General features: G+C 37.9%; 2 protein-coding genes across 2 annotated transcripts; both read left to right on the top strand.

Moving 5' to 3' along the window:
• The first annotated feature begins 516 nt into the window (after nucleotides 1-516).
• On the top strand, nucleotides 517-3,468 carry zmat2 (zinc finger, matrin-type 2). The gene is made up of 6 exons (XM_072661980.1): nucleotides 517-551; nucleotides 962-1,052; nucleotides 1,941-2,064; nucleotides 2,317-2,390; nucleotides 2,476-2,621; nucleotides 2,741-3,468. The coding sequence occupies exons 1-6, from the start codon at nucleotides 534-536 to the stop codon at nucleotides 2,882-2,884; spliced, it is 597 nt and encodes a 198-aa protein (XP_072518081.1). The 5' UTR covers nucleotides 517-533; the 3' UTR covers nucleotides 2,885-3,468.
• A 3,336-nt stretch (nucleotides 3,469-6,804) lies between these two features.
• lcp2a (lymphocyte cytosolic protein 2a) lies at nucleotides 6,805-24,113 on the top strand. The gene is made up of 21 exons (XM_072661894.1): nucleotides 6,805-7,335; nucleotides 7,702-7,764; nucleotides 9,351-9,397; nucleotides 10,175-10,240; nucleotides 10,384-10,412; nucleotides 12,035-12,078; nucleotides 12,187-12,367; nucleotides 12,756-12,847; nucleotides 12,950-13,007; nucleotides 13,418-13,480; nucleotides 15,625-15,647; nucleotides 16,093-16,112; nucleotides 16,788-16,901; nucleotides 19,546-19,570; nucleotides 20,000-20,012; nucleotides 20,374-20,464; nucleotides 20,620-20,660; nucleotides 20,739-20,821; nucleotides 21,913-21,987; nucleotides 22,119-22,268; nucleotides 22,747-24,113. Exons 1-21 carry the CDS (start codon nucleotides 7,258-7,260, stop codon nucleotides 22,870-22,872), a joined length of 1,482 nt encoding a protein of 493 aa, XP_072517995.1. The 5' UTR covers nucleotides 6,805-7,257; the 3' UTR covers nucleotides 22,873-24,113.
• The last annotated feature ends 883 nt before the right edge of the window (nucleotides 24,114-24,996 follow it).

The following is a 24,996-nucleotide window of genomic DNA, read 5'->3' as shown; positions in this document are numbered from 1 at the left end:
TTTTATATATATATATATATATATATATATATATATATATATATATAATGTTACTAGTACGATCCCAGTTTTTAAGGGTACATTTGTGTTACTCCCCCTTCCTCCTTTTTTCTCGTCTTCTACACACATCTCAACATTTGAGCATAATCATATATTTTTCGATTTATTGTTCCATTAACAGTGTTTGTTTATGCTATTGGAAAGTCAAAAAAACCCTTGTTATTAAAAGCATTATCCTTAATTTGATGATCTGACCCGAACCTTACTGTTACTGTTCCTGTGACTTGACTGGAGCTAATTTTGGGACGTTGTCCACTTTTAACTGATTAAACAGTGCACAGCAAGTAGTATCACATATTCACCTTTATGTAAAAAATAAAGTACTACCGTCGTAGTTCATATGTTTATGGTGTTTCTAATTTGAACTATTAAATGAAGTGGACAAATGATGAATTATTATTAAACCGGAGCTTTTATTTTGACTCTTGCGTGTTTTTCTCTTCAGACAGGAAGAAGGTCTCTTGGTTAGCAACATGGCGTCGGGCAGTGGAGTGAGTTACAGTCTTTATTTGTTTATTATTTATGTTCTGAGAAAGATTTCAAAACGTTTCAGTGATTTTAATCGATGCTGCTCTTCAGTTTAAAAGCATAGAGGTGTGAAGAGTGAATTACAACATTTTCTTTCAGTAACACGGCACTGTGATACTTGGCTAGCTGAGCTAGCACACTTTGTTTTTAGGTGAACTTTAGCGAAATGAATTCAACCACATAACTGTAGTTAGATTTAGCTAGCTAATACTCTTAATGGAGCTGCTGACAATAACTGATACGCTTAGCTAGTTATTGCTAGTATGTATTGTGTTTTTTGTCGCGATCTTTTGTGTTGTCTGTGGTTAGCTATCCTAGCTAACCAGCTAGCAACGTTATCTACCTGATGGTCACTAACGCTTCTTTTTTATAGTCAAAGAACGACTTTCGACGAAAGTGGGACAAAGATGAGTATGAACAACTGGCTCAAAAGCGTCTCACGGAGGAAAGGGAGAAAAAAGATGGTGAGTACATTCATATATAGCACTGGTGCAGGTGTACTGACATTACTGTCTTACTGGACTTTCTGCTGTTATACTTTGATTCATCTGCTCAGGCGCTGCGTGGCCACGCTGTTTATCTCTTAATCTCCATAGTCCATATGTGTAGCTATATGGATATACTGATTATTTATGGTTTTATTTTGGTATTACTTTGTGTTTTTAGTATTACTGCTATCCTGACCCTGACCTGGGTACCTCATTTTGTTTCCCTTTCATGTACAACATGTCTGAAATGACAATAATCTCATTTTCACATTATGTTTTGCATTGTGTTTGAGGCTGGCCAATATGGTAAAAATATCATATCCTGATATTTAAAGCCTTTTTAATGATACACCGTATTTATCGCGATACACCGTGTAGACATATGCATCAGAAGCTTTATGTTTTGCTTTTCAAGTACTGAGTACAGTGATTTATGTTCAAAGCTTCCAGTAATTCGTCCAGTTAACCAGGATAAATTGCACTCTAACGAAGCGTTCAGTTGATCAGTGTTCAGCATGGATGATGGTCTTCAAAATGCCTTGAAAAGAATATTCTTTATTAGATACGATAAAATATCATAATGCCTACTATCAAATTGTCAACTAGATTCTCTATGACAAGAATATATTTTTTTCCTTTGTTGCATCTCCTGAACATGTTGATATCCTGTATTTTTCCGCATAGCTTACGTTTCAAAATTAAATATAGAAATAGAAACTAATTTCACCTGGCCAAAGGGTAAAATATATTTTTATAGACAAATGTGAACTGTGGCCACAACACTGTGTAAAGTGAGTGTTGTGGCCCAGATGCAAACAACATTTATTTTTATGTTTTTTTCACCCCATTTATTTCACTTTGTAGGCAAACCCATGCCGCCAGTCAAGCGAGAGCTCCTCAGGCACAGAGACTACAAGGTTGATCTGGAGTCTAAACTGGGGAAAACCATTGTCATCACTAAAACTACACCACAGGCTGAGATGGGCGGGTGAGTAACTAATGCACTTCTATTGATTTCATTCTCCGTCTGACTGGTCTTTTATTCGTCCTTTGACATGCAGTTGGTAGTTATGGTACTATGAAATGTTGAGAATTATTTACAGTGTTTACAATCAGTCAGTCCATTCATCAGTTTTTGTTTTTGTAGGTTTTGTTATCCAAAAACAAATCTATAAAAATGTTCTGTATTGCTTGCAGTGGGTAGTATTTCTAATTTGTGTTTTCATACCTTTTCATTCAGGTACTATTGCAATGTTTGTGATTGTGTTGTGAAAGATTCCATCAACTTTTTGGATCATATCAATGGCAAAAAACGTGAGTATTACATTTTTGTTCTTTTAGTTGATGTTTTGACAAATTTAATGCAATCTATAAAGCACTTTTTTCCTCACTTTTCTAGACCAGAGGAACCTTGGAATGTCCATGCGAGTGGAGCGCTCCTCGTTGGACCAGGTTAAAAAACGCTTTGAGATAAATAAGAAGAAGATGGAGGAAAAACAGAAAGAGTATGATTTTGAGGAACGAATGAAGGAATTACGAGAAGAGGTTTGTGTACAGAATTTGATTTGGGAACCTGTTTTGCTGTATTGCTGTGGCTTACCAAGATGTGCCTTATTCATGAAGACTTTCTGGCTTTCCCATTAATATCTTGATTCCTTTTTTAGGAGGAAAAAGCCAAAGCATATAAAAAAGAGAAGCTAAAAGAAAAGAAGAGAAAAGCAGAGGAGGACCTCAATTTCGAAGAGGATGATGAAATGGCTGCTGTAATGGGATTCTCAGGGTTTGGATCCTCTAAAAAGAGCCACTGATTACACATATCCTCGCTAAAGCCTTTCCCTCACAGTTCTCACCGAGAGGAGAACTGGTCAGCTATCAGACAAGAGCGAAAGAACCCATTCTGGACTGGACTACATGGCTTTTATTATTATTTGTCCACTACTGCAAATTCAGTGAGCAAGGACTAAACCAACAATTAATCAACCTGTTTTCCTTCACTTATTTTATTACACCTTCACGATTGAACGTGTAGTACAGATGGAGCATTTGAAGGTGAATGTTGTTGTTAGTTTGATTCTTGTTGTAAATATGATTTTTATTTTTGTTCATTTTTGTTGTTTTTTAATTACACTCACTTGTCCAGTTTCTCTTGTAGATTTTGTGATATGAAGTAGGCTAAATGACTATGCTGTTTTTAAGTTACAAAGATTGGTATTTTCATTGACACCAAGCTTGTCTTTTCAGATCTGCAAGGGATAGGGCATAAGAAATCATCAGAAATACTCAAGCATGGTCTAAAGACAGGCTTTGTGTCAGGGCTGTAATTTCTTTCTTTTTTATGCAACTCAAACTTGTTCTTGCAAATAAATTGTATTATATACATTTTACAGTAAAATGTGCTTTAATTAAATTTCATGGATCATTTAATATAGGTATATAGGTATTTGATTTGTCAGGACCCTGCTTAAAATGCATTACTCTGGCCAACCTTATTCTATTTTTTTAATTCTAAAAGAAAGTTTTTAAGATGGGGTTCACTTTTTGTAATGTCATGAAACTAGCAACAAGAAAAATGAACACTTTGACAAGCTGTACAGGCCCTAGGATAAGTGAATACAAGTCTAGTTGCCTAAGATGTTCATTTAAGGGTGCATAGGTATCAAAGACACATTAACATCTGTAAAGTCAATGCTTCATTTTTATTTCTTTTCTGGGTGATTTACAGAAAAATCTCATTTACAGTTATCTTCTTACCTTAGATTTAAGTAGACAGAATGTTAAAGTATTTTTCCTTAGTTAAAACACAAGCTATAAGGCTTTTAAATCATAGTAAATAAAAGTTTGTCTCTAAAAAGGATTTTAGATTAATTACACTGACCACAGCTTGGTTTTTTGGGTTTAAGAATAGAGTTTGCATTTCTTGCTCTTGTGCTCCCCCCTTCAGTCAGAAAGTGTAGTTTTGCACTTTGAGCCTCCCCTTAAGAAGAACACACTTACATGCATTTCTAGACTTTCGAGAGATAGAGAACCCAAACTGAGGTGAAAGAAGCAGGTGGATGGAGGGGATAGTGTGATATTGCATGATTGTACACAGTGTGACTGGCTCAATAACATTTTCCTGCCTGCTTCATCTCAAGTTTCATAGTGCAGTTAGCAGCATTCCAAGCCTGAAGTAGCAATGCAATACATTTTCTCCTTACACAGGTCAATGGAGCATCACAATAACGTTGAAGCTGTTATTTAAAATTCTACATACTCTTGCTTTAAGGGCAAATTTATGTGAAATAATGTAGCTGAAATCTAAATTACTTCAGATGGATAAGGAGGTCTTTTTGATCCCTTTTTGATTAGTGACAGAATGGAGAAGGCAAACTTCCAATTGCAATAAGAAACGAACATACAATCAATAAAAATAAAAGGATTTGCCTAAATAGGGTATCATATCTTCCAACCGCCAACCACCCTCCTCTCTCAGATGCAGGCATTAGAACCTGTTGTAATTCATGGCCAGTGTACTTTACCCTAGTTTGCTAGATTTTAAACTACTATATAGTATTCTTATAGCTAGAATTAGCCAAGCTAATCCTAACTGCCTGCCTTTTTGCCTCAACACCCATATTACCCTTTGATGGCGCTATTGTTTACCTAAATGATACTAAAACTACTCTGCACCCATGTGTTCATAGGGCTGAAATGCTCATTATTTAGATCTTATTCATTCAAATTCTATATATATATATATATATATATATATATATATATATATATATATATATATGTATATATATATATAATTGTACACATGGATGTAAAAAAAGAGCCAAAGACAAGAACCCAACAAATCTGCTCCACTTGAACAAATTGTGCCTTATTTTAGCATGTTCATTTCTTATGCAACAGTATAGTCTCATTATCATGACTGTAATAACTGAGTGAAATTCTGTAATAGACACATGTTAATGTGTCTGACAGTTGACTTTTACCTCCTGATCTAGTTCAAGTACACCCACTTACAATACCAGTATACATTCAGCAACAACCTTAGTTCGCAGGAAGTGGAAATTGTTATAACGAATGACATACAAAGTTAAAAGTTATGGGGACATGCAATCTGGAGTTTGCACCGCTGGGAATGAATATAAATAAAACTAAACAGTGTGAGAACTTCAAGTGTTAAAGGTTTCCAGTAACAATCTAGAGACCTGGGGAAAAAACTGAAAGCTCAGATTTTCCAAGTGTGGGTGTACAGTTTTGTTTGGCCTACTAGAGCCTTTGTTTTTCACCAGTCAGAAAGTTACTTTCTGTTAGCTGGGCTTGTAAAGGTAGTGATTATGTATGTATGTATATACACACATATGTTTGGTAATAACCTTTTAAAAAGGCTCTATTGTTGTTACAACAGGACCTTTTTTGCTGAGAGTGTTTGACAATTTTTCTGATTAAAGTATCAGTGTAGGCCTTACTTACACAGCTAACCCATATGTATCTGACACTTATTGATGCTTAAATGATATTTAGAACATTCCTGGGATCTGCTTTACTCACAGTTCATTTTACAAAGCTGGAGCCAAATTCCAGGCCTGCCTTGTTAGACCAAAAACAACGATCTGCCTGTCCCTTAGAAGGAACCTAGAATATGGCAATAAACAGCTAGCTAACTGCTAAGCTAACCTCCTGATCGAGCTTCCTCATACAGTAATTTAACCTAAATGTTTTTATTGGTTGGTGTAATTCCCACATTAATAGCTAAAAATGAATGTTCTGTACTACAACAAGCTATGGTACGCTGTGGAGGGGGTGGAATTTGGATTACAGCTGTTAACTGGCCAGAATATGAACCATAGATGAAAACTGACAGTGGTTTAGAATGGCAGTTTTGGAGATTGCTTATGATTGATTATTAGAGCTAAGCTAAATGGGAGCTAAGTATGTGTTCAGGACAGGTGGGCTGATACTACTTCAGATCCTATCCTTTTCGAGAACAGCCCTCACAAACAACAAGGAAACAAAATATTGATCAGTTAAATGTCTTTCTTTCTAAACATATATATATATATATATATATATATATAATATGTGTTCATGTGTGAAATGGTGAAAAATTCTATACAAATACATCTGTTGGATAGGAACTAGTTTTGCTTCCACTTTCTGCCCACACATACACTCACAGACAGACACAGGTCACGGGTGGTTGCTTCCTAATGGCTGGTCATATAGGGTAATTTCATTCCACTAAATGGTTGTGTGGCAGATTATTTAGGATTTATGCAAAGGCCATTTAAAAAGCATCCATTTCAGGATTAAGATAAATAATTAATAAAAAAAAAATTAACCTCTGTAATCGTGAAAGTAATAGAATCAGTTGTATCACGTATGCCTAGTATGTATTGCAGTAGATAGACTATGTGGTGTCAGACCTCTCTATGTGGTGTCAGACCTGCTCTGCTAGTAGTTAGCAATAAAGCTCCATGGGGGCATTATCCACAATACAGAAAGAAACAATTAGAGTGTATAGTATTTGCAGGGAGATTCATACATCCATAGATCCTTAATTGTCTGTTTTCTTACTTGTAGAGAATAGGTTACACACTTTTAAAGAGGAGGCTGTCGAATAAGAATAGACATCTGGGTAAAAAAGCACTGGTATGCAAATGAAACAGTAAACTGTTCATTTCTTTTTCACATAAGGGGCTGTACTTCCCCTATTTACCACTGTGATCAACAGGAAACCTAGAGGGAAGTACTGTCATTCTTTCTTTTCTCAGTGTGCTCAGACAAATCCTGGGTGTTGGTTGCCTTTTTAAAGATTTACAACTGTGTTAGGGAGGACTTTTAACCTTTTTTAAAATTTCATCCCATGTGAACGTACAGGAACTTTTTCACAGCATCAGATTTGACACGTTTTATTTTTGTCCTCTTCTTTATGCTGAGCGTTCTGTGAAGAAGGCTCCCTTTCTTGTGTCGGATTTTCAGCTAAAACTTTTCTAGTGGGTGTTTTTCTCCACCCAAAAGTCAGATTGTGTGCTGCTCTCAGATGCATCGTGGCATGTGAGAGTGTAACATCCTTTCAGCTTCTCAGGAGTCATGACTGGCGCAATGAGCACTTGGCGTTAAAATACCTTTTTTGAGGGGGGGATTGTGTTGTTTGATTTTTATCCTAGAGATTGGCAAACTCGGAACCATGAGTTTCAATAGCCTTCCCTCCAAAGCAGAGGTTATGAGCTGGGATCCTCTTCACTTAGCTGACTTTCTGAAGAGGGTAAGTTACTTTCTTACTGTCTCTGTGTTTCCTCTACCTTTCAGGACAGATAAATGTAATAAAATATATTTGTTGGTGTTTAAAGGTTGTTTTTATTGGTGTTCAGTGTTATTCGAACCTGAGGGCCTTGAGTTTACAGGTGCAGAGCGTTATTCTTCAGTGAGGCCTACTGGTCTGCTCAGTATAACAGACATATAACAGTCTAGGCATGGTTGCTTTACATATTCAGATTCCATTCACATTATTCTCATTATCCTGACACTGATATTGTATGGGTAAAATTGATACTGTTCATGCTATACTATATTTAAACTACACTGTCCTCTACATTACTGACTGACATGGTTTTGTGATTATTGTCAACAGCGGGAGATGGCAGGTTGTGACAAAGTAATTATGAAATGTAACATGAACGGACAGAGATTTCTGGTATGTATCTCATTCACCTTCTGAAGATCTCTTCATTTATATTATATTTTCTGCTGCTGCTTCATTTGCTAATTGAACCTCTTCCAAAAAGAGCCATGTGGGTGTTCACTACTACACATTAGACCATGAGTTCAAGCACCTGCTGTAAAACCTTGTAGAGATTTTAAAACTTTGCATTTTTTTGGCACAGCTTTGGCATTTTTGTCTAGATGTGTGGAGCATGCAGACTGTAGACACATTCCCCCTTCGTACAGCAATATGAGTCATGTTGCCCTGGATTAAGGAAGTGCCATTATTAGAAGTGTTTTTTACATGTTAACATAAAGCTATGATCTGTATAATTAGCAATGAATCTATATAGATTAGTGCAAAAGACTAGAGGCATGCTATATGGACAAAAGTATTGGGACACCTGCTCATTCATTGTTTCTTCCAAAAGCAACGTTGTTAAAAGAAGACTTTATCCTTCCTTTATTGGAGTAACTGTCTCTACTGTCCAAAAAAGGCTTTCTACTAGATTTTGGAGCATTGCTGTGAGGACTTGAGTGCATTTAGTTACAAGAGCTTGGATGATCACCTTTCCAAGTCATCCCAAAAGTACTGGAGCACCATCATACCAAAAAACACAGTTCCACTGCTCCACAGCTCTATGCTGGGGGCGCTATACCCCTCTAGCTTACACCTGGCATTAGGAGTGGTGTCAGTGGGTTGATGTTTAGCTGCTCCAGAATGTGCTATTCTATTGGCAATACTTCTTTACTGGGAGTAGACAAGCTGTGTGTGTGCATTCGCGCATCTGTGTCAGCAGTGAGTGCAAGTTACAGTAGCCGAACGCATTTGTTAGAAAAGGTGTCCAAACATTCTGACATGTAGTGTGTGTATATATTTTTTTGATAGGTAAAAAAAAGAAAGAAAAATGAATGCCTTCGGCTGTAAAAGATCAACACTGACATTGAAAGACTGTGCAGCAGTGTTAGGCAGCCAAGACAATTGTTTATCCAAGACATTTGTGTTGGCAGTAAATGTGTTCTCGCCTGTAAAACACTGCTCATGTACTCATATGTTGAGATGAATAATACGTGATCAAAGTTCACATTTAGTTACCATGTGAAGTCGTTACAAGACCACAGCTTTGGTTGTTGACTTCTTGATCAGGCACTGTATGGATTTGTTCAGTTCCGTCAGCAGCTTACCTGAGTTACTTTATCGAAGGGCTGATTAGATGAACTAAATACTGGATGGTAACTGTAAATGTTGGATGGGCTTTCTTGATGAGAATGTTGGAAATGGTTAAGCTAACAAACACACCTATGATTACAATGCATTGTTTATTTGTTTGTTTGTTTTTGTTTTGTCTTTCTTTTTATGTTGTTTATGTGTTATGTTGTTAGTGTAGTTTCCAAACAAATAAACAAAAATGCTCAGATAAATAACTTCACATATTGTTTAGTCAGTCTGCAAAAGACATTTGTAGACATAAATTTTTTTTCTTTCCCCTCTCGGTTTGTTTTCCAGTATATCTTATGCATGAAATAAAACTTTTAATAAAAACTTTTAAACAGGTTTGTTATTCTTTGCGTTTACAGAACATGACAGAGAACGACCTTCAGAAATTCCCCAAACTTCACGCCCCGTGAGTATTGTTTTTCTCTTTAGTTCAGTTTGAAGCTTGTTTAGTGTGATCTATCTACACTGATTGCGTTTGCATATCTTTTTCTACCTGATCATGTTTATCCTCTGCTTTCCTCAACCATCGTAATGCAGTTTAATTGACTGTGGTCCACACTGCAGTATAAAGTGCTAACTCAAATTCTGTGTTTCGGTGCATGCACTCACATTAAGAGGAAGCACTGCTGAAGAAAGATAGTGCAACACATGCAGATGTGGCAGGAACCATTGCACAGCAGAATCATTTGTCACTTCAGTGATACTTCAGGGATCTGAAATGGCTGAATGTGCAGCCCTTTTAGGGAACAGAAAAAGATTCTGAGAGATACAGTATTGAGGACTAGTCAAAACATTGGGCATCTAGGAGAGTGGTATTAAAAATCACTGTGAGTATGTGTTTGCCTTTAGAGCAGTTTAAAAGTACATGGAGGAAAACGATCTTTTTTAGTTACCACATCCTGCCTAAGCTGAGCCCTCAGCAAGTGCGCCCACCAGTTCCAACTCTCTAGATTTGCACATATTGTACTTTGAGTGAGCTGTTTCTACATGCATAGAGTAAACATTCGAAGACCAGTTCATGACACTTAGTGTGGTGAACTGGTGGTAGTCAGTGTGAGTTAAGGCGTTGTGCTTAGCAAATAAGCATGCAATATTATGTAAACATAGCTGTCTAAAGTAAACCACAGTAGAAAGAATGGTAAATAAATATTATGTTTTATAATTTCATATCAACTTCTCTTAGACTGATCTCCAAGATCTGTCGGGAAATCAACAAGAAAGAAGAGAAGAGGAGTATTTTTCCCAAAAGGCAAACTGTTTCAAATGTTTTGTACAGACTTAAATATTTAAATATTTATACATCTATAAAAACATAAATATTTGTTTGTTTTTTTTTACATATTTGCATGTGTAAACATACAAGTATCTTTGTGTATTTTTGTATATTTATAGGACTCCTGCACCAAAGTTCCAAGAAACAGGTACAGATGATGTATATATATAATATATATATATATATATATATATATATATATATTATTCAAATACTGTTCTTTACTGCACTGTAAAAAAAAAAAAAAAGATTCTTGAAAAACCTTTGCAAGTTCTTTTTATTTTAATCTGTGGAGAAACCACGTAAGGTGCTGTAAGGAACCTTTAAGAATAGGATTTTAGATGAACTCATTCTTAAAGGTGGCACCTTTTGCAAAGAGCTAAAGTTTATTTTAGTGAGATAAAAAAGTTCCTTATAGATGGGTCTACAAATATAATAGCCCAAAGATCCTCTAGAAACCTTCATTTGAATGGGATCTCTGCAGAACCAGTTTTCATAGGAATCCTAAAAGCTATTACAGGCACCTCTAAGAGCACTGATGAATGTTTGAGGTCTTAAAAGAGCCTATATGTCCTTGGAGTAACCTTGAGGTTCTTCAAAGAGCTATTAATTTCTGTGTCCACTGAAGCCTATGCTAACAAAAAGGTTGGCAATTAGAAAGGCTCCATAGATTAAGCATTTGTAAGGTCATACTTATTTTCCTTTTACTTGTAGACTGAAACATTTCAGTTTAAGCTGGTAGAGCAAAGCATCTAGACGTTATAGAAACTTCAAATGAACCTCTGTTGGAGTCAGTTGACAGCATTAAGCAGACAATGCAGCCTTAGAACATATTAGAGAGAGCTTTTGGTCGCACACTTAAAGCATCTTTTTCTTAACTTTATATTTACTTTAATAAAGAATGGATGAAGGTACTTGTCCTATAGACGTTTGCACCCCATCATTTTTCCACCTGCCTGAAGAAGCAGCTTGAAATGCTTCACTACTGAGGTAGAGCAGCAGGACAGTTAGCATACAAACAAAGTTAATGTAATGATTTGAACCAAAGGGCTTAATTTACATAATTATTCATCATTCCAATCAGTTAATAACCCAGTTCCCAGTGTTGAGTGCTAAGTAAATCAGGCTAATGGAGGCTTATGACTAGCATTGTGCAAACTGCATGCCTAAATCACGCACACATCATCTCAAGCAGACTTGTGTAGTTTCTGACTCAGTACAGGCACAAGTAAGTTAGATAGCTAAAGCAGTATTAACAGCTGTCTAAAAGCTGTCTGTATTTTTGTCTATTTTTATAGTTCACAGTGTGCTAGAGTATCAGAAACCACTTGACCAGCATGGTTTAAGGCAAGTGTGTCGTGATTTAGGTGTGAAGTGTGCATTATGCTAAGCTGGTGGGTATTCCAAGCTTCCAATACGTGTTGGCCTGTAGTATATTAACATCACAGTTGTGGAAAACTTGAGTGGAAAACTTCAGACTCCAGGCATGATCTTGGCTGATTGATGAAGTTAAGGGTAAAGGAAAAGATTTTTTTTATTTTTGGCTGAAGCGTTGCATCAAGAAGAAACAGTCTAGCTTCAGGCAGATGGTGCTGTAGATGAGGAGCAAAGTTACAGAAACAAGAAGATCAAAGAGCATAAACAGGCACAAAAGTGCAAATGTGTGCTGCTATGATGAGTAGGCAGGATGTCAGTGAGCTATAGTGCTGTGGAGGAAGAGGTGTCACAGAAATCACAACAGAAGACTCCCTTATTTTTTCTTATTTACAGTGGATGTTGGTCACGATGACCAGGGATGGGATTCTGAAGAGTTTGTAAGTACTGCATTTCTATTTCTCTTTTGACATGATGAAGATTGTTTGTTTGTTTGTTTGTTTAAAGCATGGTTTTGTTTCTTTGTATGGATGAATGCTGCTGTAAAGGAAAGTGATGACTATGAGAGCCCAGATATGAATGATGATGGTGAAGGCAGCGGAGGAGATTATGAGTCAGCAGCAGAAGGAGGGGGGGAGAGTGATAATGATTATGAGCCACCCCCAAGTGAACCACCTGATGACCTCCAGATTCGTGCTCCAAAGCCCATTGGAAACAGCGAGTACATCGGTAAAGAGCACTGTTGTCTGTCAAAGCAATACGGCACTTAAGGCTGTGCATTACAGGGATTTTACCACAAGTAAGGCTATTGTTAAGCACAGCTTGAAGTGAAGTGCGTAAAGGACCCTTAACCACTGTGGAATCACCGTAATACACAGTCTGGAATAACTTGTGTTTTTAAAATCGCAACATGATGAATAAATATGTTTTTATGTAGATGTTTATGTTTGTGCTCAAATATGTGTGTTTATAGAGTGAGTATTGGCTTTGAAGGCGGCTTAGCCAATCAGATTCAGACCGGATATATATTGTGTTTTACTTGTTTTGGTTGAGAAAATCCAGGAGAGTTCTTTCAATATCTTTATTTTTATTCACTATGCCCTCGCTGTGTATGCAGACCGAGCTAGTACCTCAGTTAAAAGCCAGCCGCCAGTGCCTCCCGCACGTCCTGGACCTGGTCCTCCACTTCCAACCCCAGGACGCCCAAGTGTAAGTTCTCCTCAGTTCTCAGAATTGTCTCCTATTCATTTACTTTCCTTTTTCACTTCCTTAATTTGTATCAAGGAAATGAATGAATTTATCTACTTGTAGGTTGCTGGCTTATTCCAGAGGTCAGAGCAGTCTCCTCAGAGAACTCAGAAACCGCCACGTAAGTAAAAATAGATTCTTTTTTCTGTTTGTTCTTTTTTGAGGGGAGGGTTGATATCTATTTTTATGTATACTTTTTTATGTAGTCAGGCATTAACTTAGTAACTAATCCACTTATTATTAGGACAATTAATTGAGGTGTCAAACTTCACTAAAATGAACTTTCACATTTTTAAGCTACCAAAATATTTTTCATGGTTAAATATTTTGAGGCAATAAAAATTCTTAATTCAAGAAAAATATAGAATATAATGGATGGCAACAAATGCTTGTATACAGGTTTGCCCACCTAGCTCTTGGTGTAAGATCCCAACTATTCATCATCTGGTGCTTATTTAAATAATGAAATAAAAGCCTGGTTTGTTCCTACACTCATCATTCTTTTACTTTACATTCACTTTTCAACTTCAGCTCCTGACCGCAGCAAAAAGCCAGGTACTCTGGAAAGAGGCGCTAACATTGTGCCAGCTCAAGGTAATTTGCTTCACTACAGACTGTATTTTGAGGAACGTCTGTCCTAATGCACTTCCTTATAACAATACAATACATCACACTGTATTTATATATTCTTGTGAAGGGGGTACAGATTTTAGAACAAGTTTTTGTTCACACAGAAAAGCATACGTTGATGGTCTAATGCCATATCTATGTTCATTAAAAAATTATCATTTTTGATATCATTGAAAAAACAAGAAATTGTGTTAATTACTTAATTGTGTTCCATTAGCACAAATTAAGCTACATTTTGATGTTCATATTTGAGTAATGTAAATTCAGTATTTGTTTTTGAGTGTAGTAACAAGTAATCTCTATAGTTGTGGAGGACTTTGACACATTAGTTTGTTGTCATGTAGAACTTGTGACATATGTGAACAATCGCTCCCCAAAACAAAACACTTGTATTGGCCATGTAACAACAGCACGCTGTAGGCTTGACTATTAGGAGATGTTTTAATACTTCTTCTCACAAAGAGGTTTCAACCAAAGTTTGTTAAGCTTGAAAATATATAGAGAGATCTAACTATGCTAGAAAAAGAAGCTTATTTTAACCCATGTTGGGAATGCCTGCACAATAGAACTGATAGAATTAAACTTTAGAACAAAACATTCACACATGCTTGGACAGAACCTTTGGACATCTCCACTGTACTGTATCTCTGATAAAGGAATAGCTCTTATTAGCAATTTGTGACAAATAATATCCGTTAGATCCCTATTCTGAATTATCAGTATGCTTACATCTATAGCAGTGGAGATATTTCTATTCCTCAGACAAGAAAATATCTAAAAACCAGGCCAGAACAGCTCACAGACAAGTGATGTGGGAAACAGCTCGGATGACTTGGCCACCGAATGGCTAGATCAGTGGAATAACCAAGACCACTGGTTATAAACAATAAACAACATAAATGCAGATTTTGTAGCTTTCTTTGACTGAGGCTGTAAAAGTTTCTTAAGACCACTACAATTGTGCTATGACATCAAATAGTCAAAGATGACAACATTTGATCCCAAATGAGGAGTTATTTACAATCAGCTGTGATCAAAAGAGATTTCAGAGCAGTGTTGAGAGCTCAGAAGCAGGTGGTAGTGGAGTTCTGTATGGAAGTAAAAGATGTAGTTCTGTGGCTTCTTTCCAAAGCACCATGTTTAAGAATGTTCTGGCTCAACAGTCAGTGGGTATGAGCCTGGCGGAGTTGGCTAGGACAAGACAAGACAAGACAACCATATTCACCATTTGTGTTTGACACAGATAAAATTGGCCTCCGCCTTTAACCCATCCGTGCAGTGAACACACACATACAGACTAGTGATCAAACACACACAGTGACAGTGAGCACACATGCCCGGAGAGGTGGGCAGTAAGTTGTCCAGTAGATTCCTTTTGTAATTCTTTGGTATTACTGGACCAGTTTCAGAGTATTTTAGGAATGATATGATTAACTGATGATTATCGTCCTGTTGTGGTGAATATGGATACCAATAACCTCAAGTTGACACATATAAACAGCTTGTCACTTGTCAACAGCTGTACATGTACTTTTTGTTGACAAGTGGACAAGTGGACGTGATCACAGAAAGTAACTACATGTTACAAATACATAGTCTGTTGACTGATACATTGTATTATTGTCTATTCATGAAGATAAATTCTTCCATTTTGGACTGTAAATAAACTGTCGTAGACATGCGACTTCAGGTTCCCATCATCACCACTGTTAAGCAATATGAGTCAGTTTTTCTACAATGAACCATTTTCAGACCTAAAAGAAATTTGAAAAATCAGTGGAATTTCATTTAAGGAACAATGCAAAGCTCTAAGAATGGATTATTGGTGGTAACAGTGGTCTCCATGCCTTTACCTAACAGGCTTTTGTCTTTTACATTTGAGGCATGCTTAATTTATTAATAGTCACAGGTCCAAAAACCACAAAGACTGTCTTTTCACAGTTTTGAAGCAGAGGAGTTGTTGTAATCTTTGCTTGCCTCTTCTTATCTCTAGAAGCTGCTTACAGCTGTATGTAGGATGGGAAATGTATGCATTATAGGATGAGTTGTGGAATGAGCAGAATCAGCAACTATACACACTAATTCCTGTCTGTTCTTTGTTCTCACAGGAGAGAATTTCACAAATGAGAGGGTAAGGTCCATCTCTGTTGTTATTTTACACAGTACATGTTGCCATCCTGTACACATATGTCCTTTATAATGTGTGATTTTTACCCAAGGATTAGCAGTATGATTTAAATTATGGACCTGTAGAATGGAAGTCTATGGCAAAAGCTTTTGTAGTCTTTTTGTAATGTATCTATTGATTAATTCATCATGGAATTGAGACACAATGTCCTAAACAACTGGCAGATTAAAATCTTGTCAAAGGCAAGGCATTTTGCGTGTCCCAAAATGAGAAAGACAGAATAGCTATGGTAATCCATGTCATGCACTTTGTCAGCAGTTTTACTAATGCTCTATACACTGTGACATTTATATTTATTTACAGTGTGATATTTATCAATTACTATATTGTAAAGCTTTGTGATATAATCTGTCTCTTTTTTTCTTTTAATGGCTGCTGTCCCGTACAGAACGTCCCACTGCCAAAGAGGTATTGCCCTTTTTTCTGTTTTTTTCTTCTTCTATTAAACATGATACCTTTATAATGCTACCTGTGGCTTTTAGTTTAATATCTTTTGAATAACCGTCTCTGCTGTTAATCTTTATCCTTTATATGCAAGTACTTGGTGGCTGGCCAATCTGGCCTTCAGAAACGTGATCAAGTTTCTGACAAATGCAAATGCAGCTTATACAAATGTGACATGAGGCAGGAGCTTAATCTGCCTGCAAAACATGTGAGTTGTGTGATGTGTCTTTCAGTTAACAAAGGCCTTGTTGCTGCAAATACTGTAGCACACGTCACAAGAATGAGAGGGTCTGATTTCAAAGCCCACCACACAAACAGAGTGCTTGTTACTAATATGCGTGCTGCACATACAAGTGACTCATGCAAAACCATAACTTCCGGCCATGCGTGGGCCAGTCTATAATTAGTGGCTGTGATGGTATTATCACATTCGCTCAACTAAGCAATAAGTCTGGCGTGACTCTTTATCAGGAAAAACAGATTGCACAAAATGTGTCACATTTGTAATGAAGAATTATTAATTGTGAATGTAATAGTGTGTAACTAACGTGTAATCTTTGATAATGAATTATTTATCAGTATTGAACAAAATATGACGTTTAACCTTTTCTGAACTGTTCTTTTTGCCCCAACCCATAGGCTGGGATGTTCAGACAAGTTCCCAGAACCTCCAAGAATGGCCAAACCTCCAGTACCCAACACAGGGGTACGGAGGACTGCTTCCTCAGTCACCCCAGGTCACTCTTTTAACAGGTAGAACTGACACATTATTTTAAATGTTTACTTGCTTGAGTGACTCTAAATGGCTACATATCACAAAGACATCTATTAGGAATTACAGCCCTTTTTATATGTAGACCCAAGAATCCAGAAGACCATTAGTAGTTGGATAGTCAGACGTTCAGGGGTTTTGTGGCCAGCTGTATGTCTTTGTATTCACTTGCTAACAGAAGGGTTACAGTTGTACAAAGAGCCGAAGCCAAAGCATTCCATATGGTAACTTCACTTGGTACATTATGAAATAAGGAGAAACTGGTGAGCTATGGACACATGGAAGATGTTGGAAAACAAAGAATCTTGCAGTCATTAAGAAAAACTGTTGAGCAGATCTAGAACATGTTCCAGGATGTGTTAATGGCAGTCAAAGACTTGACCTCATTTGATCATAAGATGTAAACCACTGGGGTAAGCCTTACGAACTACAGGGAATGAAGGTCATGTCATGAAAACCAGCTGAATCCAGTCACCTACAGATGTGATTAAACACTTGTACTTCAGTACAGTAGAAGGAGCTGCTTCTCCTCTACCTCTGTACCTTTGATATGAGTGTCTTTGGCTGCTAGTGGAACAGACTCACATGTCTTTTAGTTGATGTCACTGCCAGTGGCAGAAGCTTAGTCTTGAGGCAGGAAATGATCTGAAGCATACTGCTTAAGCAACTATGGAGTTTTGCAGGGCCAAAAATGAAATGTGTTCTTAGGAAGTCAAGCTACCTCCGCTTGCACTTGCACTTCACCAACTGACAAGACTGAAGGCCCCAAAAGACATGTGTGAAGTAACTGCATTTTATCCCTGACGGAGGGTCAATTGCAATAGATGCCCTAATGGTAAATGAAGCAGGCTTGGAACCAGAAGGTCAACTATTCTGTCCTCTGAACCAGTGTGGCTGAGGTGCCCTTGAGCAGTTGCTTTCCAAGCACTGAGGTGGATGCTCAATGTTTTCGTGTGTGTGTGCTCACTGCCCATACTGCCATCACGAGTGTATGTGTGTGTGTGTCTGTGTACGTTTTTGCCACGGATGAGTTAAATGTGGAGGCCCAATTCTGTTCCTCTTCTGTGCAAGGACCATAAGGGATGATCTTAATTCGTCATATTTTTTTATCGTCCCCTGATATGTGATTTGTGTAGACTAAACACAAAAAGTTATGTGATTCTTATGTGGTTCATACACAATATGGACAAAAGTATTGGGACACTGCTCATTTATTGTTGCTTCCAAATCAAGGGCATTAAAAAAAGGTTGTCCTGGTTTTGTTGGAGTAACTGTCTCTACTGTCCAAGGAAAGCTTTCTACTAGATTTTGCAGCATTGCTGTGAGGATTTGATTGCATCCCTAACTCCCCAACACAGCTCAGTGCTGGGGGGCTTTGTACTCCTACAGCCCATGTCTGGCATTAGCACTCTGCCAGTGGGTTCATGTTTATCTGCTCCACAGCCCTATTCTATTGGCAGTATTTCTCTACAGAGACTAGACAAGCTGTGTGTATACGCATTTGCACATCTGTGTCAGCAATGGGTGCAACTTAAAGTAGAGGAATGTATTCAATAGTGTGTATAGTGTATTTCTATGTGGCTCATGATGTAGATGCAAACACATAGAGTCAAAACAGACAAAACGGTTTACAGCTTGTTGATTGATTCCTGTCGGTTGTATCATTTATTCATTCTTATGCACTAGACAAGTTAACAGGACCACTGCCAGGTTCCCGTTGGTAATGTAGCATTTCTGTATCTTTTGTTGACATGCAACTTACATCTGAATCATGTTACCTAAGTAGATGAATGTAGTGTTGTTGGGAGACTTGCCCAAGGACTCTTATTGTTGTGGTGTAGTGTGCTTGCCAGGCCAGGGAATTGAACCCTAGACTGCTGCTAGAAAGGTGGTTTTGTCACCCACTGTGCTACTCCAACTACTCCACTGTGTGTAGATTAGTGTATAGTATTTTTTAGGTGCATAAGTCTACTTTTGAATGGCAAATTCAAGTCTTGAAAGGTGTGGAGTGCTTAAGTTATGCTCAGGGTTTTTATTTTTGTTGTTGTTCTTTGGTATGACCAAAGTGTGGCACCTTCTGAACACTTCCTTCCTCACTCTTCACTACTTCATTTTCACACTTTATTTCAGCGTTTTCAACAGACACTTTGTTTCCGATATACCTGACAGATTCATTTAACTCAGGCTTTAGCTGTTCCAAGGCAGTTTCAGAATGGTAATGGAATTTTAGGTCAGGAAGTCGGGTGATGGCTTTTCAGGTAAAGAGGTGAAGCTCTCTGAGTTGAGCGTGACGAATGTGAATGCGGTCTAGTTAAATAATAGTAAGTAAATTGATGGATTTGATGAATATCTTTTATATCTTTTAGTTTGCTATTGTTTAGTTGGACCCAAAGCATTGACTGATGAAGCTTAAAATTGAAAATTGATTAAAATGAAGCTGACATAATGCGCTATTTCCATAGTACATAGACCAATTAAGTGACTGATTAAAAAACAAATAATAGAGATGTCTCAGGACTACTTTTGAGTGCTGTATATATATATATATATATATATATATATATATATATATATATATATATATATATATATATATATATCATGAACTTTGTCTTTTGTTGGCAGGCATGCACCTGATCCCAGAAATGAGGTGGGAATCATTCTGTATTTCTTTAGATCAGTGCATTCTCTTTTATTATTCCTGTGATTATTACTATTCTTCCTAAGCACTTTAAAAGCAGCACATGTACTGTATTGCACGTGTTGCAAGGATCACGGTTAAAATGCTTCTCTGGGGTTGGCTTCAACTGATCCTTTTTTACTGATCCTGTTTTTTTCATTACATCTCATACACCACACAAGACATTCAACTCTCACTGCCATTGCGTGAACAACCCACAGAACCCCCAAACGTCTATGGTGTTGTACTGCAGCAAGAATTTTTTTTGTATTCTAGGTAGTTAGTATAAATATGGCTGAATGTTTTTTGTGCACAGCTGATGTGTTGTTTACATGTTATTCTCATGTTTAATCATGTTCTTACAAAATTCTCTGCTCTGCCTTTGTCTCTCGTTCACAGTTTCATGATGACAGTAAGCCTTTCTTTTGTTTCCTGATCACATTTATAAAGATTTTTTAATTCAGTTATTAAAATGTTTTATATATCGCTGCTGTCCAATTAAAACACCAACAACATCTCCAGTTTTGTCCATTTTTAGTTTTCTGCATTGTTTGGATTCTGTATACCATGTAAATAATTCTGGATAAATGGATCAATAGAAAAGCTCTAAATTACTTGGAATAAACACGTACTTTACATTATCTTACATTCAAAGTTAAAACAGTTCTGTCTTCTCCTGTAAAGTCACCATTTTGGAGATACATTTTTTATTAGACAGCGACGATATACTAGCCCTGATACACAGTAATTGGTGGCTCTATTTCTGCTCACAGGTATCAGACCTAGCTCCAACACCTTTCCTCTGCACTCCAGAAACCCATCACCAAGGCCACCACTGCATGGACATGGTGGTCAACCCGAGAGGTTTATTTTATAAGTACCTTTTCACTACAGCTAGACTGTTATTTGGTTCAATCTCAACCAAATAACAACATATCATACAGCTATCTACTGTAAACATGTTATTTGTAATATATATTTATGTACATTACAAAACATTTGTGCTATTTCATATACAGTATACAACAACCTGGAACCCTGCCATTGAGACTACAAGAGGGTAAGTGGTAAGAAAAGTGCTGTAGTCAATTTTACCATACAAAAAAACAATTGTAAACTTATTTTTGTCAACTAACAGCAATGCACAGCCACAGGAGCAGTTCAAGAGGCCCACCGCAACAACCAATGAGGCTCCCTGACCCAGATATAGAGGATGAACAGGTGGGTGAAGCTGTGGGTAGTGAATGTCATACAGAGGGTATTCAGCAGGTGGCGCCATTTCACTATAATTGCATGACACACACTTAGCCATATCTCCTCCAGTTCAGGCAAAGAAAGGTTTGCTCTGGTGATCTCTGTACTGATGATTAAGCTGTTCTGTTGTATCTTTGTTTTTTAAAGGGTGTCTGTGAGGAGGAGAGTGTATATTTGTACTCCTGAACCAAAGCATAGAATGATTTTAAAACAAAAAGGCCTCAGACTCTTATCATCAGTGTTCTCTAGAGCTAAAGATAGGTTATTTTACTTTCTCTCAAACACTACCTAACTTTAAATGATATAAAAAATATTTCAATTAAAGTTATTTTAGATAAACTTAGATTTTTATATTCATATTTTATATTATTATATGTATTATGGGGTTAAAATATGTTCTGAAACATTTGGAGCACAGTTTCAAATTATTTGCATGATATTATATTATATATTATATTGGGAAGTCCCGGGTTAGCCAGACCCTGAGAGAGCACAATTGTCCATGCTATTTCTGGGTATTTAAGTGACACTCTCTACCCACAGCTCTCTTAGGGTGATGCTTGCATGTATAGGTGTCTGTTAGCTGATGTATCAGAGCTCGGGAGCACTTTCCTATGTTGGCTACCTAGTAATACTGCAGAAGTTGGAGAGACAGTGACTGACCTTACATGCATCGGAGGAAGCATCCTGGTGTTAGGAGCACTGCAAGTGATAGAGGGAGACCTAATGAGTGGGTTGGGCAACTGGCTCTTCTAAATTGGGGAGGAAAACTGAGGCAAAAATTATAAACGAAATGCGCCATATCCCTCATACATGCCACATTTTATCCTTTATTTATTCCAATGTGTCACATTTAACAAGTAAACCGTAAGTATGTGTTGTACAGCAGTGTGCTCTCTGCATGGGGATTTGTTTGGGACTTATTAGAAAAAAAGTAATTAGTCCAGGAGTGGCTAAATTTCTGCATACAGCTGTATTTTCTGTAAAGCTGAAAAAATGTATTAATGCTAAACCATCATACCACTGAGGATCATTTTCACTATTTGCTTTGTCTTTAGGGCATGGATCCTGCTTGGTATGTGGGCCAGGTTTCACGCAATCAGGCAGAGGGCAATCTGAGACGGGTAAACAGGGTGAGTCATTTTCACTCTTTTTATTCTTTTCCAGCATCCTGACCTGCTCTGCTGTTTAACACTGGACCTTCACTTCCATTGATGAGCTACACTTTTGATAGCGACGTGATGTTTGTTTATTCCTCCTTCAGGATGGAGCATTCTTAATACGGGACAGCTCAAAGGGCTCAGCCACCCAGCCTTATACACTCATGGTACTTTTCCAGGGCAAAGTCTTCAACATCCAGATTCGCAAAGAGCAGCATGGCTTCCTGCTTGGCACTGGCCTCAAATCTAGTGAGGTATCCACTGCTTCCTGTATCTGTAACCTCCATCATTAGGCTACTTACAGCATTTATTTACTTGCATTTACACTGTACTGTTACTGAGTTTAATCTCTGAAATATATACAAGAAAGAAAATATTCATTAAATGTAAGTATTCCTGGAGCAGCTGGACTTTTGAAATTGTGCAAAACTAAAAAGATTCAGGGTTTTGAAATGACACTGCAGATCATTTTTAAGTACCTTTATTGTCATTATACTTTTGAAATTGTGTCTTCACATATCATACCAGCCATGCTATGGTGTCCCTGGAGCAGAGGCAGCTTAGCAAACAGGGGTATTGAACCCATAACCCTGTGATCTATTTATTACCCTATATATATGTATATGTGTGTATATATACATATGTATGTGTATATAAATATGAATATGCCTTACGTATACATACTGTAAACTGTCAATTACTTTACGCTTTCCATTATTCCTTATATTCCAGATATTTCCAAGTGTCAGTGACATTGTCAACCAACACAAGCAGATGCCCCTGCTGTTGATCGATGCCAAGAACCGCGGATCAGGCCATCAGAACCAGTGTGCTCTGACTCACCCTGCTGGGTTTTGACCCCCTACCCTGCAACTACAACATGGCCATGCCACTTAGAGGACAATACAGTGCAGAAGGTCACATCAGACCTGCTCAGTAAAAGAAGAAAAGCATCTTTTTTTTACTCCACTTGCAGAGCAGAGAACACATCTGCTGAGGGATTACTGAGGAGCAGAAAGAAAGGGGGGTTTTATGTTGTATGTTTTATGGATCTAGTCACAGGAGTATGCTGAGATTACTCTGAGGACTCTTGATTGTTAGTGCCATAAGCTGTGGAGAAGTTTGTCTGTGCTGCTCTTTACAGCTTTATGAAGAAAGGAGAAGCAACAAGGAACCGAAGACCACTGCTGACATCCTAACCAGGGCAAATAACCAAGTAGATTACATTGTGCGTTAGATCTGTGATCTGTATGGTCGAGTATTTTATTGAGTACAGGTACTGGAATAGGCTCTATACAGTTGTACACTCCTGTACGTTTGTTGATTTTCTAAGTGAAAATACCATAACATTAAAGCCACCTGCCTGATCATTCTAACTTGCCATGGCATTAACTCCAAAAAGCCAGCATTTCTTTAAGCAGTTTATGCTTGACTAGATCTTCTACGGGATCAGACCAAATGGGCTAGCCTTCGCTTCCACATGCATTGCTCAGCCTCAGGTGCCTATGACTCTGCCGCCAGTTCCCCAGTTGTTCTTGCTTTGAACACTCCTGACCACTGACCACTGCGTACCAGAGAAATCCCACAAGACCTGTCCAGTTGTCCAGTTCTTGTTAAAGTGGCTCAGATCTTATGCTTGCTTCCAACACATCACCTTCAAGAACTGACTAATGCTGCCTAATGTGTATATCTTAGACCTTGAGAGGGGCCATTCATCACTGTTGTGCCAAAACCTTATATCTCCAAAATATGAACCTTACAGGAGAAGGGAAAAAAAACCTGTAAAAACGCTTCATGGAGAATTTCTATTGGTCCAGTCGTCTTGACATTTTGACACAATGTAAAGAACAACTGCTGGGATGTTTCTGCAGGACAGTGTTGCGTTGTAACCATGTAATCAGTTACTCACTTCACAGCAATGGCTTCAATGTTATGGCTGATCAGTTAACAAATCTACATGATTTTTTTTTTTCTGTACAGTTTCTATTTATTCGCTGAATTTAACATATTGGAAAATGAAAACAAAACATTTTGAAATGCCATTTTTTTGTCTTGGTCAACATGTTAAATTAAGCAAATAAAGAAGCATTTAGCAAGTATTAAGATGTGCACAGGTGTGTTTTCTGTTCAGGCTTTGTAAACTTGTGTTTACTTAGAAAATATATACATGAGACATGACCAGGGGTAGTAAAACGGCATCTGTCATTCAGACCAGACTGTTTTGGATAACTTTGAACACGTGAAGTAATTCTTGCTTCAATAAAACACTTGGGGGGGAAAGGGCAGCGTGCTGAACTGGAGTTGTAGGTATCCCGTATTGACACACACGGGTATTTAGGAAAGCTAAGTACCCTGTTGCCGTGAGGGTAAGTACTATTATAATGGGAACAACTGCCATTGCTGGCAAGCGAGTCGGGTTTTCCCTTTTTTTTTCAATTAAAGTCCTGACAGTTAAAAACGACCCGCAGAGAAAACTATCAAACTGTCATCAGGGATTCCGCGCGTAGGCTGCACAAAGGGATTCAATTACAGCAGAATTTGTTAAACATGTCAACCCAATAAAGTGGCAATCCAATACGGCTGGTTGCTGGGGCGCTTGCTGTGGGCTGTGTAGCTCCTTATCCCGGCGGCCTGCTTTAGCCTGTAATTGGCGACGTTCATCGAGATAGATATACTGTGAGGGAAAACAAGGCAGGCTTGCTGGAAGGGCTCCTAAATGCTCACGATGCCAAAGCCGGGCTCCGTCTGCAGCGGTACAAGAGGCGTTGGTGTTTGCGTCTCTTACGGTTGGGTGGGCTTTCTGCTTTACAATGGAAATTAGGAATGAGGGTACCAATGCTTACAGATAATACCAGCGCCACGCCGCCTGTGCGCTCGCGCGTGCGCGCGCCTAGGGGGTGGCGGCTGTGGGCTGTTGGACTGTCGTCATGTTGCCCATTATTTTAGGATTAAAGACTATTCAAATGTTACTAAGGGGCCTTT

This window comes from Salminus brasiliensis, chromosome 18 (assembly GCF_030463535.1).
Source record: "Salminus brasiliensis chromosome 18, fSalBra1.hap2, whole genome shotgun sequence".
In the NCBI taxonomy this organism is placed as follows: domain Eukaryota; kingdom Metazoa; phylum Chordata; class Actinopteri; order Characiformes; family Bryconidae; genus Salminus; species Salminus brasiliensis.
The sequence above is the reverse complement of the archived record's forward strand: the minus strand, read 5'-3'. Positions and strand labels throughout refer to the sequence as shown.